Below are 16,286 nucleotides of genomic sequence, written 5' to 3' on the forward strand. Positions count from 1 at the left end.
TAAAAATTTTATTTACATTTGTAAATTCTTGGGTATTTCAAACATTCAGAATGCTATAGAAACTAATGTTACACTTGTGTCTACCACCCAAATTTGACAAAAACTAATATTTTATTGAATTCAGGTCTTTTAAAATAAGAGAAGTACGTTACAGATACAGGAAAAAGCCATATCTTCCTCTTCTTTCCATTCAGCTCTCTTCCCAGAGTTAAACATGTTTGTGAAGTTGGTGGGGATCTTTTCTTTTTTTATTTTTATGATTTCACTGTCTATGTGTATATATATCCGTAAAGAATACTAAAGCACTCTTTGTGTTTTAAATGTTTTATATGTGTTTTTATGTTACGTTTTAAGTGTTTAAATATTAAATGTCTTAAATGTTAAATGCTAACATAGTTGGTCTGTGTGTGTTGTGTGTGTGTGGTTTTTTGCAACTTGGTTTTGTGCAGTCAACATTTGATACTTACCAATACATGGGTATTTTAATAGCTGTAAATGAGTATACCACAATTTATGTTTTCCTCTTCTAAAGCCCTTTCGGTTTGTTTCTATTTTCACCAATACCAGTGATGTGATCACTTTCACAGAGTGATCAGGAAATGTGGTAACCATGTCAGTTCAAGACATAGTTGTGCCTGCTGTGTCCAAGACATTGTGCTAGGGCTGCAGAAGAGGAAATGTTTCCTGCCTTTAAGGAATTTCCATTGTAGCAGTCACTTAAGAGATTTCTCTTCTTGCCATGAGCACTAAGAATTGAGGTAGCTTAGGGTCCGCCTGGGTGGCTCAGTCATTAAGCGTCTGCCTTTGGCTCGGGTCATGATCCCAGGGTCCTGGGATCGAGCCCCACATCAGGCTCCCTGCTCAGCGGGAAGTCTGCTTCTCCTGCTCCCACTCCCCCTGCTTGTATTCCCTCTCTCGCTGTCTCTCTCTCTCTCTCTGTCAAATAAATAAATAAATAAAATCTTAAAAAAAAAATTGAGGTAGCTCAGTTTAACTATCATAATAGCTTTTGGTTAATGACATAATAGCCTTTGGTGAACACTGCCTCTTTGTTAGTCAGAGGAGAGCTTCATAGAATTGTCACCACAATCTACGCTGTAGTTTCTCTTATTACCTACATATTACAGGTGAGGAGAGTGAGGCTTAGAAATTTAAGTAACTTACCTGAGTGACTTATAAGTGGTAGAGCTAGGATTTAAACTGAGATTGACTGGCTTCAATGTGTAGCGGGGTTATACTTCGGGAGGAAGGAGAATATAAGAACAAACCTTACATCATACGAAATCTTTTTCTGTGGCTGCCTGTAATTTTTATGTCAGTTTCAGCAGTACTGAGAAATGATGGTTGATAAGGCTAAGCATTTGATAGGCCTTCTTTTAATTCTTTGGGCTGAATTTAAATTATTTGAACATGGGGCACCTGGGTGGCTCAGTCGGTTAAGTATTGGACTCCTGATTTTTGCTCAGGTCATGATCTCAGGGTTCTCGGATAGAGCCCCTTGTCAGGCTCCTTGCTCAGTGGGGAGATTGCTTGAGATTCTCTCTCCTTCTTTGTCTGCCCTCTCTCTCGGCCCCTCTTCCCACTCTTACGTGCTCTTTCTAAAATAAATACATCTTTAAAAAAAATTTGAACCTTATGAATTTTAAAGCCCAGCTATTTTATTGTTTGTTTTTTTTTAAGCCAGTAACTTACTAAATTCCTTCCTATTTAAGAGATTAATTAGTAATTTGTCATTGTTCTTGTTTTTAATTTTTTGCTTTTTGAATGACAAAAATTGTTCACCTTTTCAAAAATACTCAAAAATAATGTTACGTGTTGAGTGTATAATCACAATACAGATACAGCCAATGTTAATAGAGTTTGGAGTTTTTTTTTTTTTTTTTTCGGTAGTTACTGATTATCAGCTTTGACAGTGTTCTGATGTAGGGGATCTTGGGAATACAAAGATAAATATAATATGTTCTTTGCTCTTAAGAGTTACAGAAGATGAATCAAAAACAAATAACTAACTGATATTAGTAATAAGGACATGAAAAAGGTAGAGGTGAAATAGATGGAGAATTATTCCAAATTTGGGAAAAGGGCATGAGGAAACTTGGAGAAGGCTTCATGGAAAAGGTTAATATTTAAGTAATGAGTTGATATAGGGGGAAAGGTTCTAGATCAGCACTATCCAATAGAAATGTAATGTGAACCACATATTTATTTAAAATTTTCTGGTAGCCACCTTAAAAAGAATAACACACTGGTAAAATGAATATATTTTATTTAATCTATCATATAAAAATACTATCATTTCAGCATGTAATCCATTTTTTTAGATTTTTTAATTTATTTTTTATTTATTTATTTGCGAGAGAGAGAATGAGAGACAGCATGAGAGGGAGGAGGGTCAGAGGGAGAAGCAGACTCCCTGCTGAGCAGGGAGCCTGATGTGGGACTCGATCCCAGGACTCCAGGATCATGACCTGAGCCGAAGGCAGTCGCTTAACCAACTGAGCCACCCAGGCGCCCCAGCATGTAATCCATTTTAAAAATTGAGATATTTTACTTTTTTTTTGTAGTCTTAAAAATCTGGTGTGTGTTTTATATTTACAACATAGTCTCAAATCAGTCATTCATACTAATGAGATTTTAAGTCAGATAAGGCATGGCTACTGTATTGAACAGTGCAGATTTAGATAGATGAAAGAGGCAGAAATAGAATATATCTGTGGAATTTGCAAGTTTTTCAGTATAGCATGAAGGGGAATAATGGGAACTGATGCTAAGAGGGTAGCTGTGGGGAGATCAAGAGACTTTTAAGGCATATCAGTGTGAATTACTCCAACTATAAAGTATTACCTTAAATTTTCTTACTATGCTAAAATTCACTGAAAGTATCTTGGGATAAGTCCCAAAGGTTGATATGAAGGCAAATATTAACATCTTGAATTTTATATATTCAGAATTTCAGTCTATGTTTGGAATCCAAGCTTGAAAACAGTCCAGTGGGAAATACCTCTACTGTTTCAGCTCTGCCCAGTCAAGCAAAAATTGGTACAGGGGAGAATAAAGTTCCAGGTAAACTTTGAAAATATTATTTGGATTTCTCAGTGTTCAGAGATATTTTTGTCAGTATGGTAGAAAACAATACTGATCGCCAAATAGGCCAGTTAAATCCTTCTGAACTATTGCGTGTGTTTTTCAAATGTGTGATTATCACCATTCTTTTTTGTTTTTTGTTTTTATCTTTACTACCATTCTTTGGGGTAGAATTGCTTTTATTTCTTACCTTGTTTAAATTAAGTATGAAAAAATAAAAAATAAAATGGCCTGGATGATCAATAAGATTGGGTCCAAAACAGAAACAAAGCACATTAGCCAAAGGTCAACTAACTTGGACAACTTTAACTTTTCCTTTAGAAAATCCATTGTTTCTTTATTTAAGTTTTAAATGTTTTCCCAAAACATTTTTGGGGAACGAGGTATAAAAATAAAGTACTAGTTTACACATATTGATAAATCGTAAAAATAAATAATTTATGATTCTTTGACTCACCACCAAAAGTCCTTTTGTCTATCTTAAATCTTTTATTTTGTTTATGACTTACTTTCTGGAGAAGTATTACTTAATGAATTGCGTTAGTTAGTGGTAGGAGCTTATTTTTCAAGTACAAAGACTGTGTTTTTCCACTTCAGATTCTTATCTTTAATCCTCACTCAGTTTTCCACGTTAGTGATTCTGTCTTTGAAAGGATTTAATAAATGCTGAAGGCCACCTGGCTGGCCCAGTCAGTGGAGCTTACTTAAAAAAAATAAAAAAATTGCAATTTGGGCAGTTATGCCATACAAAGACTTTTTTTGTGTGACCTTGTAAAAATTTTTTGACAATACATTGTTTGAGCTGTTGGATGGGGATTTGCTCACCTATATCAGATGAAGCCTGAGGGTATATAGAAAATAAATTCCTAATTCCTGTTTCTCTCTGCTGAAGGAAAGGTATACATGGAGCAGTATATTGAGGTCAGACAATGTCTTTCATTGCATATTATTTAACCTTTTCTCTTAGTGGAGGAAAGAGAAGTATAATACAAATATGAGAAATGTACTACTTATTCATTAGAAAAGAAAATGAATTGATTATTGCATTATTTATTAATGTGATTAAAACTCTAGAAACTACAATTAAAAAATTCATTATAATTAACATACAGTTTTATATTAGTTTCAGGTGTACAGTATAGTGATTCAACAATTCAATACATTACTCATTGTTCATCATGATAAGTGTACTCTTAATCCCCTTCACCTGTTTCACCCATTCCTCTACCCACCTCCCCTGTGGTAACCACCAATTTGTTCTCTATATTTAAGAGTCTTTGTCTCTTATTTTCCTTGTTTTGTTTCTTAAATTCCTACAGATGAGTGAAATCACATGGTATTTATCTTTCTCTGACTTATTTCACTTAGCATTACACCCTCTAGATCCATCCATGTTGCAACTGGCAAGATTTCATTCATTTTTATGGCTGAGTAATATTCTATTGTATGTATGTATATATACCACATCTTTTTTATCCACTCATCTATTGATGGACACTTGGGTTGCTTCCATAATTTGGCTATTTTAAATAATGCTGCAATAAACATAGGGGTGCATATAGCTTTTTAAATTGGTATTTTTGTATTCTTTGGGTAAATACCCAGTAGTAGAATTACTGGACCATATGGTAATTCTATTTTTAATTTTTGAGAACCCCCATACTGTTTTCCACAGTAGCTGTACTAATTTGCATACCCACCAACACTGCAGGAGGGTTCCTTTTTCTCCACATCCTCGCCAACACTGACTGTTTCTTATAGACTACAATTCTTTTTAAACAAAGAAATGTTCCCATTTGTTTCCATTTAGAGATTGTATAATTATATAGGCATTTACACAGGTTGCTTTATTGTTCAGTGCTAGTGATTGGTGAAACTAGAAGACACTGCTAATCTACCATTGGATCTCTTTGTGGCTCTGTAGAGCCTTTTTCTCCCTCTTTTCTGAAGAGTAATTTCTAGAAAGGGGCTCTAATTTAATCAAATGATTTTTATTAAAAATAAAACATTTAGTGCATTGTTCTCTTTTTTTTTCTTTGTAATGATTTTCAGCCTATTAGATGGAGAGGTAGTACAAAGATTAACGTGTAACTCACTTTCTTGATTAAATTACAGGTTCAGCTCCCAAACAACATACTATACTCAGTAACCAGACACCTAAGGCCAGTGATGACAGGTAAGACATTAGTTTAATACAAGAATAAATAGAAGAACTGTTAAAAGATAAACTGAGGCTTTTACGGTTTTTGTTTATTTGAACAAAAATCAGTTCGAATTGGGCAGTATCCAGTCTTGCAGATAGAAAGGAGCACCAAGGAGCTGTAACATGAAAGACTTTTATAAGCAGAAAGGAGTGGGAATAAGGAAATTACAACTGGCAAAAAAGCGGGTTGATTATTGCAAAGTTACTTTCCTTTGGGAGAGATGGCAGAGGTCTTTCAGGCAAATCACCTAACTAGTGCTAATTAGGTGATTTCTGAATGGTTTAAGATTCCATTTCTGGAAGAATCAAGACTAAGTCTGAGTTTGGTAATATGGGGCTTAGCATAAGCAACTCCATTTTGGACCTGTTGTCTTGTTTTTAACAGAACTTAAGGATTTTATACTTACCTTTCAAGTTTGGGGTATTTTTCCCTAAAACCTTGTGCTGGTAATCCACAGTTTTTCATGTAGAAAGAATGTGATATTCACAAGTTCTGTTTTCATTTTACTTTTTTTTTGTGCCTATACATATGTTTTATAGCTTTTTTTTTTTTTTTTTAACTTATGGTATTATGGGCATCTTTTCTTTATTACCTCATTCTGTTAAATCTGTATTAGATTTCATTGTGTGAATATTCCATTGTTTATTTAACGGTTCTCCACTTTATAGACATTTTGGTTTCTAGTTAATTTCTGTCCAAGAAAAAGTTCTGCAATAAACACAAGCATCTTTGCCCATTTGTATTACTATATCTAGGATAAGTTTATAGCTATAGGACTTAGTCTGCATTGCCATATTTTCCTCCAGTGTGTGTCTTTTTATACTTCCAGCAACAGTGTTTTGAGAATGCACCTTTCTGCAAACCCCTTGAAGTACTGGGTATTATCAACATGTAAAAGTGTTTTAAGTGTTTTAAAAGCATTCCATTCTCTTTAATGTCAGAATAAAGTTAAATCTGACTTATTTTGCTTTAGAGATTACTGGAAACAGTATTTAGGACAAACTGTAGTAACTAAGATGGCTAAAAATTACCCCAAAAACTTAAACCTTATTCAAATTATAGTAGGTACAGCAGTTTTTTATTTGTTGAAAATTAGTAATTTTCTTCCCTTGATTTTTAAAAGGTTACTTTTCCCCCATTGGAGTTGAAAATTGTGAGTGTTGTATAGAACAAGTTTATTTTTTTTTCCTTTTTAGTGATTTGAAGTGATAACAGCTTTATAACATTTAATGGTGTGACTTTTTTTTTTTTTTTTTTTTAAGGGAGACACCACCAAATCATTCTTGGCCTAAGTGTAATTCCCATTCGGAGATAACAATTCCAAAGGACTTGAAACTAAAAGAAGCAGAGAAAGTTGATGAAAAACAGTTGATCATAGTAAGTATCCAACTGACCTTTTTGGTGAAGAGTTATTATAATCATCTTACTTATGCACATTGTTAAAGAGTAAGTTCATCCTTTTTTCCAAAGAGCCTTTTTTTCACCATAAACCATTATGGAAATATTTCTGCTGTCATTACAACCACCCTTCTGGCCCTCCAGTAGTGAGACCCTCCTGCTACAAATAAAAACTCAAAATCCCCATGCTTTTAGTTTTATTTATGACAGATTGATACTTTATTTTACATTTATTTTATCATTTGTTATTTTCTTAAATATGTCATTTGATGTACCTCGTTTTAGTAGTTGGTTTAAATATTAAAATAACATGGAGCTTAATGCATAAAATGATTTTAAATATCTGTATTTTAGTGTATTTTATAATTTTAAAACTGTGTTTTATAGGAAGATAAACCAATAGTTAATTTGAAATAGAAATTAACCACTCTGCGGTTTGGTGGCAAGTTGTAAAAGAGAGGGAGATATTTTGATTGATTAAAAATCAAATTTGAGTGGTGCCTGGGTGGCTCAGTCATTAAGCATCATGACCTTCGGTTCAGGTCATGATCCCAGGGTCCTGGGATTGAGCCCCGCATCAGGCTCCCTGCTCCGTGAGAGGCCTGCTTCTCCTTCTCCCACTCTCCCTGCTTGTGTTCCCTCTCTTGCTGTGTCTCTCTCTGTCAAATAAATAAATAAAATCTTTAAAAAAAAAATCTAATTTGAACGAGTGAGCACACTCTGAAAAAATGAAGGGACCCAAAATAATAGGAAAGTTTAGTGTACTTCCAGTCAACATTATCAATAGGAGTTTTTTGGAGTAGATTATTGATTCTAACTTTAATATAGAGGAATTACTTTGTAAGAATTATTTGGAAGTTTTTGAGAAAGTTTAATCAGGAAAAAGTTTCATCAGATTTGATAACATTTCTGTTGTTAAATCAGTATGATAGTGAAACAGGATTAGACTAGTAGAATCTAGAGCTTCACTGTCCAATATGGTAGCCACATGTGGCCATTTAGTATTTGAAATGTGGCTCATCAGAACTGTGATACACTATTAGTGTAAATGTATTTACTGCATTTTAAAGACTAGTACAGAAAAGGGAATGTAAAGTATTTCACTAATAAGTTTTTATTTAGTATATATTGACATAATATTTGGGATATGTTTTGTTGAATAAAATACTAAAATTAATTTCAATGTTTGTTTTGCATCCTTTAACATGGCTACAAGAAAATTTAAAATTACATTTGTGGCTTGCACTTCTATTCAGTTGTTCTGGTCAAGAGTTGATGATGATGTTAATGATCATTATAGCAGCTAATATTTTTTGAATACATTGTTTTATGTATTCCACTCATAAAAACTTAATTAAGCCTTAGTTTTTAAAATATGAGGTAGGGACTATTATTTCCCATTTACCAATTAAGAAACTGAGGAAGAGATGTTTTTTTTTTTAATTTTTTTTATTTATTTTTATTTTTATTTATTTTTTATTCTTATGTTAATCCCCACCAAGGAAGAGATGTTTATTCAATACTATGAATACTGCCTGCTTGAAGGGATATTTGTACACTGGTGTTCATTAATCATAGCCAAAAGGTGAAAGCAATCAAAGTATCAAGGATGAATGGATAAACAAAATGTGGTGTATACATACAATGGAATATTATTCAGCCTTAAAACAGAAGAAATTCTGACGTGGCACAATGTGGTTGAACCTTAAGGACATTAAGCTAAGTGAAATAAGTCAGTCACAGAAAGACACATACTGCATGATTTCACTCCTGTGAGGTGCCTAGAGTAGTCAAATTCAGAGACAGTAGTATGGTAGTTTCTAGAAACTGGGAAGGAAAGTGGATTGGGAACGTATTGTTTAGTGGGTATAGAGTTTCAGTTTTGCAAAATGAAAAGAATTTTGAAGATTGGTTGCACAACAGTGTGAATATATGTAACACTACTGAACTGTACACTTAAAAATCGTTAAGATGGGAGTGCCTGGGTGGCTCAGTCGTTAAGCGTCTGCCTTCGGCTCAGGTCATGATCCCAGGTTCCTGGGATTGAGCCCCACATCGGGCTCCCCGCTCCATGGGAAGCCTGCTTCTCCCTCTCCCGCTCCCCCTGCTTGTGTTCCCTCTCTCGCTGTGTCTCTCTCTGCCAAATAAATAAATAAAATCTTTAAAAAAAAAAATTAAGATGGTAAATATTGTTATATATGTCGTACCACAATTACAAAAAAATTTTTTTTAGCTGCCTGAAATAAATTTCATGTAACAATTTGTGAATAGTTTGAATCCTTTAGAGTGAACTTCCCTTAAGTTCTATACACACTTTTTTTTTTAAGATTTTTTTTTTTTTGACAGAGCGAGAGAGAGAGAGAGAGAGAGAGAGAGAGTACAAGCGGGGGGTGGGTGGCAGGCAGAGGGAGAGGGAGAAGCAGGCTCCCCGCTCAGCAGGGAGCCCGATGTGGGGCTCAATCCCAGGACCCCGAGATCATGACCCCAGCCGAAGCAGACGCTTAACCATCTGAGCCACTCAGGCACCCCCACAATCTTTTATTTACCATTTGATTTCTCTTTGCTACTTGTCCTAGTTCTAAGACACTAGAGATGCCATTGTCTTACATCTTATTTTTTGTAGTAATTCAGATTGCACAGTTTTAGAGTAGGAGGAGTAAAGGGATTATTCTTGTTTTTTTTTAAGGAGTTTATTTAATTGACAGAGGGAGCGAGAGAGAGCACAAGCAGGGGGACTGGGAGAGGGAAAATCAGGCTTCCTGCTGAGCAGGGAGCCCGATGCAGATTTGATCCCAGGACCCTGGGATCCTGACCTGAGCTGAAGGCAGAAACTTTTGACTGAGCCACCCAGGCACCCTAGTTTATTCTTTTTTTTAAACTTTATTTTTATTTATTTAGAGAAAAAGAGAGTGCACTAGTAGAAGGACAGAGGGAGAAGGAGGGAAAGAATCTTAAGCAGGCTCCACGCCCAGCGTGGAGCCCAGTGTGGGGTTCAGTCTCATGACCCCGAAATCATGACCTGAGCTGCAATCAAGAATCGGGTGCTTAACCAACTTGAGCCACCCAGACGCCTCTATTAGTTTATTATTCTTAGACTTAGATCATACTGCTGAAAATTTCTTGTTGAATGAGGACAAGAATAGAAAACATTTTGTAAACAGTTACTATCCTACAGCACAAGTATGAATTATTGGAAAAGAGATGATTGTATTTTGTACTTATTTACTATGAAGATAATACAAAAAATTAATATTACCTTTTCTTAGGAGTTTCTAGTGACATCAAAATACTCTTTTTAATATTACAAACTAGAACAAAACCATTAAAAAGGGGGGAAATCAGAGGGGGAGATGAACCATGAGAGACTATGGACTCTGAGAAACAAACTGAGGATTTTAGAGGGGAGGGGGATGGGAGGATGGGTTAGCCCGGTGATGGGTATTAAGGAGGGTACGTATTGCATGGAGCTCTGGGTGTTATATGCAAACAATGAATCATGGAACACTACATCAAAAACTAATAATGAAATTAAAAAAAAATTAAAAAGAACATACTTTTTTTTTTTTTTTAAAGGTTTTATTTATTTTTTAAAGAGTGAGCGAAAGAGAAACAGCATGAGAGGGGAGAGGGTCAGAGGGAGAAGCAGGCTCCCCGCTGAGCCGGGAGCCCGATGTGGGACTCGATCCCAGGACCCTGGGATCATGACCTGAGCTGAAGGCAGACGCTTAACCATCTGAGCCACCCAGGCGCCAAAAAGAACATACTTTTAAGACATTAAAAAAATGAGTCTGTGAAAAACTATTTCCACTAAGCATTAACAGTGTAATTATTACACATATAGAATGTATCTTTGTTCTTATTTATAGAATATTTACTGTTTGGCATTTAGGACTAAGATTGTAGTGTTAAAAGATCTTTCTCAGTTCTTTTCAAATATTAAATGCTGTGAATCGAGTGATCAGATTACTAAAATGGAAACAGTTCTTAATAAAATTACACACAGATTTCACAGATTTAATGTCTTCTTTTTTAATCAACACTGAATATTTTTTGTTATGTAGATTAAATACTTCTCCCTTTATGTTCCCATTATAGCTTTAGAGGCTGATGTTCTGGAATTATTCCTTTGGGAGGGGAAAAAAAACTTTTGTTTGTTTTTTATAAATAGGATGCAGGACAAAAAAGATTTGGAGCAGTTTCCTGTAATGTTTGTGGCATGCTTTACACAGCTTCAAATCCAGAAGATGAAACACAGCATCTGCTCTTCCACAACCAGTTTATAAGTGCTGTAAAATATGTGGTAAGTGGAGTTCATGACTTCTAAAATGCAGTATCAGATGACTAGGTCAGGATCTTAAAGAGATGAATTGCAAAATTTAAGACATTGAAAAATTTCTGTTTTTAGGAGGTGGTAATATATACAAAACTCTTCTATGTGTACCGGCTTATTTTAAAACAAAGTCAGACGTAAAACCAGCTAACTTTATTCTGCCTGGTTCATGTTGTGGGATTCTTTATTTAAGTTATATATTTAAAGCAGTTATTATACCTCATCTCTTCTAACAATGCTATCAACTTGAGTATTTAAAATTTTTTCTTTAATAATTATTAGCTGCTGATAAGCCTGTTTAATATTCATAATAGCTTAGCACAACTTTTTTTCTGAAAACTGATAGTGATGTATATTATACCAAATAGATGGTTTGGGAATTTTTCTTTACCTTCTTTTGCTATCATGAGAGTTTTTCTTTATAAAATTAAAAAAGAAAAATTCTTGAAGGTTAAGATCTCAGAATTTGCTGCGTACTTAAAAAAAAAATCCCACAAAGTAAATATGTTTGAGTATATATTTTTGTATGTGCATTAGAGGCACAATGGGTATTATTTAATAGTTATTTCTGGAAATGGCAAAATTTTGAATAATTTTGAACCATTTCAGATATCTTGTGAAAATAGTAATTTAATGTAATTGCTGTTTACCCATATCTGAAATGGAATCTATTTTTATTCTATACATGTTACCTTCAGTACTGTACACTCACATTAATAAGACCTCCAGGATATCTGAACTGAGATCACCAATTCATTTCATTATAGGCTTTTACATAAGCAACAGATGTTGGATTGTTTAAAGATCCTTATTAGCTTCAGTTAAATTTGTATCCTTATTTTTGGTTGAAGGGTTCATATTTATTGTTTCATTTATCCAGTTACTTCTACCCAAGATAGGTAGGGTTTTCTTTTTTCGTTCTCTACTGTGGTGATCCTTTATACTCCTTATTTCATCTGCCTTTTCCACACACACACCCTCTTCTGTCACCTAACTAAACGCAATATAAGCTGTGTGGACATAAAATATCTATAGCTAGATACTGATTTATTGTTTGAAATTTGTACTTTTCCAATTTTACTGTATTAATATCCTTACAACTTGAAAACAAAAATAGTTCTATCAGATAGCTAAATTATAGAATACTTGGGTCAAAAACATTTTATTCAATGTACATAAATCTGGTAGAAGTTAGTTTAAATGAGTTTTCAGTTTACATCATTTAATTCTTGTGATCACTTTTGTATTAGGTTTAAAAGGCTTAATTTTTCATCTTAAGGGAAGATCTTAATTTCTGAGAGTAACAGCAAAGAAATTAGTAAGGAAATATGTACTCTGTGCTTCCACAGTACGAAGGGAAGCTGGTTTATGGGACAAGATGGAGTCATCACCTTCTAAACAAATTCTGGCTCTTGCAAAGCTTGAAAACAATGTAGCAGTTTAGGGAAGATTGATTCCTGCCCCAGCCCTATCCTCCTCCTAATCCCCCCACCCCAACCTTGATGGGACAGAGCTATGGGTTATTTTATTTTTGAAATAAGCTCAAGAGAAGGAATTGAGTTTAGCAGTTGGCCATCCTTTGCTAACATCAAGATCAATATTCTTATCTTTTGCTATTTTCGAATGTAGGTATACATAGTCTAAAGTAGAAACTCCTCCAAAACATTGTAGCATTCTTTTTTAGTGTATGGACAGAGGATAAAAACATATTATGTTAAAGATGTTCTGCTTTGATCACAGCTCTGGATTTGGGGTTGGGACATTAAACATTTATTGGGCACCCAGTGTGGTGCTTTGCATTTTTGTACATTTAATGAGCAGCTAGTATTGTGTTTTTGGATTAAGCACTTTTTTTTCTTTCTTTTAATAAATTGAGATATAATTGAAGTTTAAGCACTTTTAAGGTGTTTGAGAAAACATCTAATTTTAAAATGTCAGTTTTACCTGTTTGTTTCCTGGAGAGAAGCACATAGAAAAGAAGTCATTTGGTGTTCTGGCTTTAATTAATTTTAAATGAACAGTGTTCGGGGACTGGAAATAAAGTGTTGATCTATTTAAGACTATTTAAAAATAGAATAAATTAGATCCCAATGAGTTTTACTTTCTAATTTTAATCATACATTTTTAAGGAAATAAATAGCTTTTCCTTAGGGTAAAAATTTTCCTTTAGACATGGTAATAATCTGTAACAGTTAAAAATGGCTAAAGATCTTTTCAAAAGATTAAAATCATATTTAAATTATTTAGTCATCGTAGAAATTGATGCCCACAGAGCCTTTTTTTTTGGCTGGTTAAAATATTTTTTTTCCTTATCCTCTTTGGTAGGAGAAAGAGTGATGATGTTCTCTATTCCTTCATAGCACCCCATCTGCCTCATTGATGCCATTTGAGGAAATGCATTTTATCTAACTTATTAGAAGCTATTTAGGAAGGAGCTTGTTAATGCTTCAGGAGGAGCCTGGACTCTGGTTTAGACCTACAGACACTTCAGTTTCCCTTGATCATCTGGGGGTACTCTTTGCTAAAGGTATGAAGAGAAAGCAGGAAAAACTCCCCCTAGAACACTGAGGAATGTTGCCAAGCCTGGAGCCTATCCAGAATTCAGCTATATTTTGAACTTTTAGTATGTAGCCAGGGAATCATGTTTGGGTTCTTTGCAGAGAAATTTCTAACTTAATCCTTTTTTCCTCCATCCTTCCTTTTCTCTCCTTTGAATTAATTAATATCTGACTGAATAAAAGCTCTGTGGAGGGCTCTACTCCAGGGTATATGATATGCCCTTGCCTTCAAGGTTAGGAGCAAAGCCTGAAAGAAAGAAAAGTTAACAATAAGAGATTGGTTAAAGCAGTAAGTCAGTATTAATTATTTAAATTTAATTATAAATTAGCTTTACAATTTAGAAGTGATAATTACTTTGGTGGAGCAGTGATCAGAAGGATTTGTTTTCATGGGTGAGGAAAAGTTAAGATTTGATTTTTTTTTTTTTTTTTAATGGACAGACACAAGGAGGTCCTCTATTATTGATAGCATAGAATAGCTAATGAGAAAGCTTAACATCTTTGTGGGGAATAATGAGTACATTTTTTTTTTCTTATTGAATCAGAGATTTGGCAAAAAGATCAGAAAAATGCATCAGGTCAGATTGTGATACTTTGGTTTTGATGCCATTTGGCCTTTTTCTTTCTTTTCTTTTAGATACTGAATTTTGAGCATTGTGAATGATACAGTTAAGTTTAAATAATGTTCAATGTAGGCAGAAAAACAGTATTTAAAAAATTTTTAAATTTATTTATTTTTTTAAGATGTTATTTACTTATTTTTAGAGAAAGAGGGAGAGGGGCAAAAGGAGAGGGAGAGGTAAAGGGAGAGAATCTCAAGCAGGCTCCATGCTGATCTCGGAGCCCCATGTGGGGCTGGGCATAGTCTCATGACCCTGATACCATGACCTGAGCTGAAACCAAGAATCAGATGCTTAATTGACTGAGTCACCCAGGCACTCTGAGAAATAATATTTTAGTGAAATAAAAGGAAAGAGTAGTACATGTAGTGGTGTGTGTGGTATTGGATTACTATGGCATTGGTAGAAATGGGGAAATTGATGACAAGAAAAACTGAAGAAAGATTTGACAGATTCCTGATTGGCTATAGAGCTACACTCTCCAGTATCATGTACTAAACCATCAAAATAAAAATGCTGTTCCTCCTCATGGGGATGAAACTACAGCATAGAGAATATAATTAATGGTATTGTAATAGTGTATGGTGACCAGTGATAGCTACACTTGTGAGCCCTGCATAATTATGGAGTAGTTGTATAGATTTGTCGAATCACTATGTTGTATACCTGAAAGTCATGTAACACTGTGTATCAACTATACTTCAATAAAAAATAAAAGAGATATTGATATATATCTCAAAAAGTGCTGTTCCTCACTCACACTAGCCAGTATTCAGTAGTCACATTCATATCTTGCTGGAGGCTACTTTATTAGTTAGCAGGTGTAGAACATTTGTATTGTCAAAGCGAGTTCTCATTAGTGCTGCTACAGAAAGCTGACTCAGGGACACCATGATCCAGGAACTCCTACTTCATCTTTGATTACTTTAATGTGAAATTTGAATACGTGTTAACGTACTTCTACATACTTTTTCTATATTCCTTTTGAAGGTGTTAGGAAAAAGGAAACTGGGTGTTAAAGAAAAGAGAAGTAATACAGCAAGAATAGAGATTTTATTTATTTTTTAAAGATTTATTTATTTGAAAGAGCAAGAGAGCACAAGCAGGGGGAGGAGGGGCAGAGGGAGAGGGAGAAGCAGACTCCCCACGGAGCAGGGAGCCTGACCCCTGGTTCAGTCCCAGGACCCTGGGATCATGACTTGAGCCGAAGGCAGACGCTTAACTGACTGAGCCACCCAGGTGCCCCAGGAGTAGAGATTTTAAAATCTTGGGAATGGGAAAGGAATCTGAAGCAAAGCTGCATTGGTCCTTAGAACTGTACTCTGGCATCACTGGGGTATAGGGAGCAAGTATATTTGTAGGAGGGACTGATGGTCTGAGTTACATTGAGTTTCTCTGCTTAAAGGTAAGCCTATCATACCCTGTGTTGAAAATTGAGAAATAGTCGTTAGAAACAGGTAGGAATTTATTACATAAAAATTACCAAACATTTTATATCTCAAGTTTTTGTTTATCTTTTCCCTGACTCTGATTTTTAATTTTTCTACTTTGTTGTATCTTAAAGACTGAGAATATTATGATATATAAATAAAAGATGGGAGCAGCACTTCCAGATCTTAGTCAGAAATTAATTTTGCTTTGGTATGGAGGGCCACATAGTGGAGGAAAAATGCCTTTAGAATGAATGTTACATGCAACAAGTTTTTACATTTTTTTTTTTTTTTTTAAGATTTATTTATTTGACAGAGAGAGAGACAGCGAAAGAGGGAATACAAACGGGGAGTGGGAGAGAGAGAAGCAGGTTTCCTGCTGAGCAGGAAGCCCAACTCTGGGCTCTATCCCAGGACCCTGAGATCATGACCGGAGCCAAAGGCAGATGCTTAACAACTGAGCCACCCAGGCGCCCCAGTTTTTACATTTTTAAAAAGAGTTTACAAATTCTGGGGGAGGGAGAACTTATAATGTATCTAGTGGCAAATAAAAACTTCTTTTAATCTATTCTTCCTCTGCTTTTCCCAGTTCTGGAAACGGTGCCACCATCTAACTCATTTCCTCAAACTGAAAACTTGAGAATACTCCTTCAGTTTTCTTT

The 16,286-nt window shown here is 34.8% G+C and overlaps 1 protein-coding gene across 9 annotated transcripts in view; it reads left to right on the forward strand.

The window, feature by feature from the left end:
• Positions 1-16,286, forward strand: part of ESCO1 (establishment of sister chromatid cohesion N-acetyltransferase 1) — an 80,870-nt gene that overhangs the window by 38,544 nt on the left and 26,040 nt on the right. For all 9 annotated transcript variants that reach the window (XM_045886949.3, XM_064577853.1, XM_045886950.3 and 6 more), the window contains 4 exons: positions 2,949-3,063; positions 5,200-5,260; positions 6,551-6,665; positions 10,855-10,986. In XM_045886949.3, the coding sequence (XP_045742905.1) occupies positions 2,949-3,063; positions 5,200-5,260; positions 6,551-6,665; positions 10,855-10,986 (423 nt within the window). The remainder of the gene's footprint in view (positions 1-2,948; positions 3,064-5,199; positions 5,261-6,550; positions 6,666-10,854; positions 10,987-16,286) is intronic.

Source organism: Mirounga angustirostris, unplaced genomic scaffold (assembly GCF_029215605.1).
Source record: "Mirounga angustirostris isolate CCGP_5_RB_7025 unplaced genomic scaffold, mMirAng1.0.hap1 SCAF_14, whole genome shotgun sequence".
NCBI classification, from domain to species: domain Eukaryota; kingdom Metazoa; phylum Chordata; class Mammalia; order Carnivora; family Phocidae; genus Mirounga; species Mirounga angustirostris.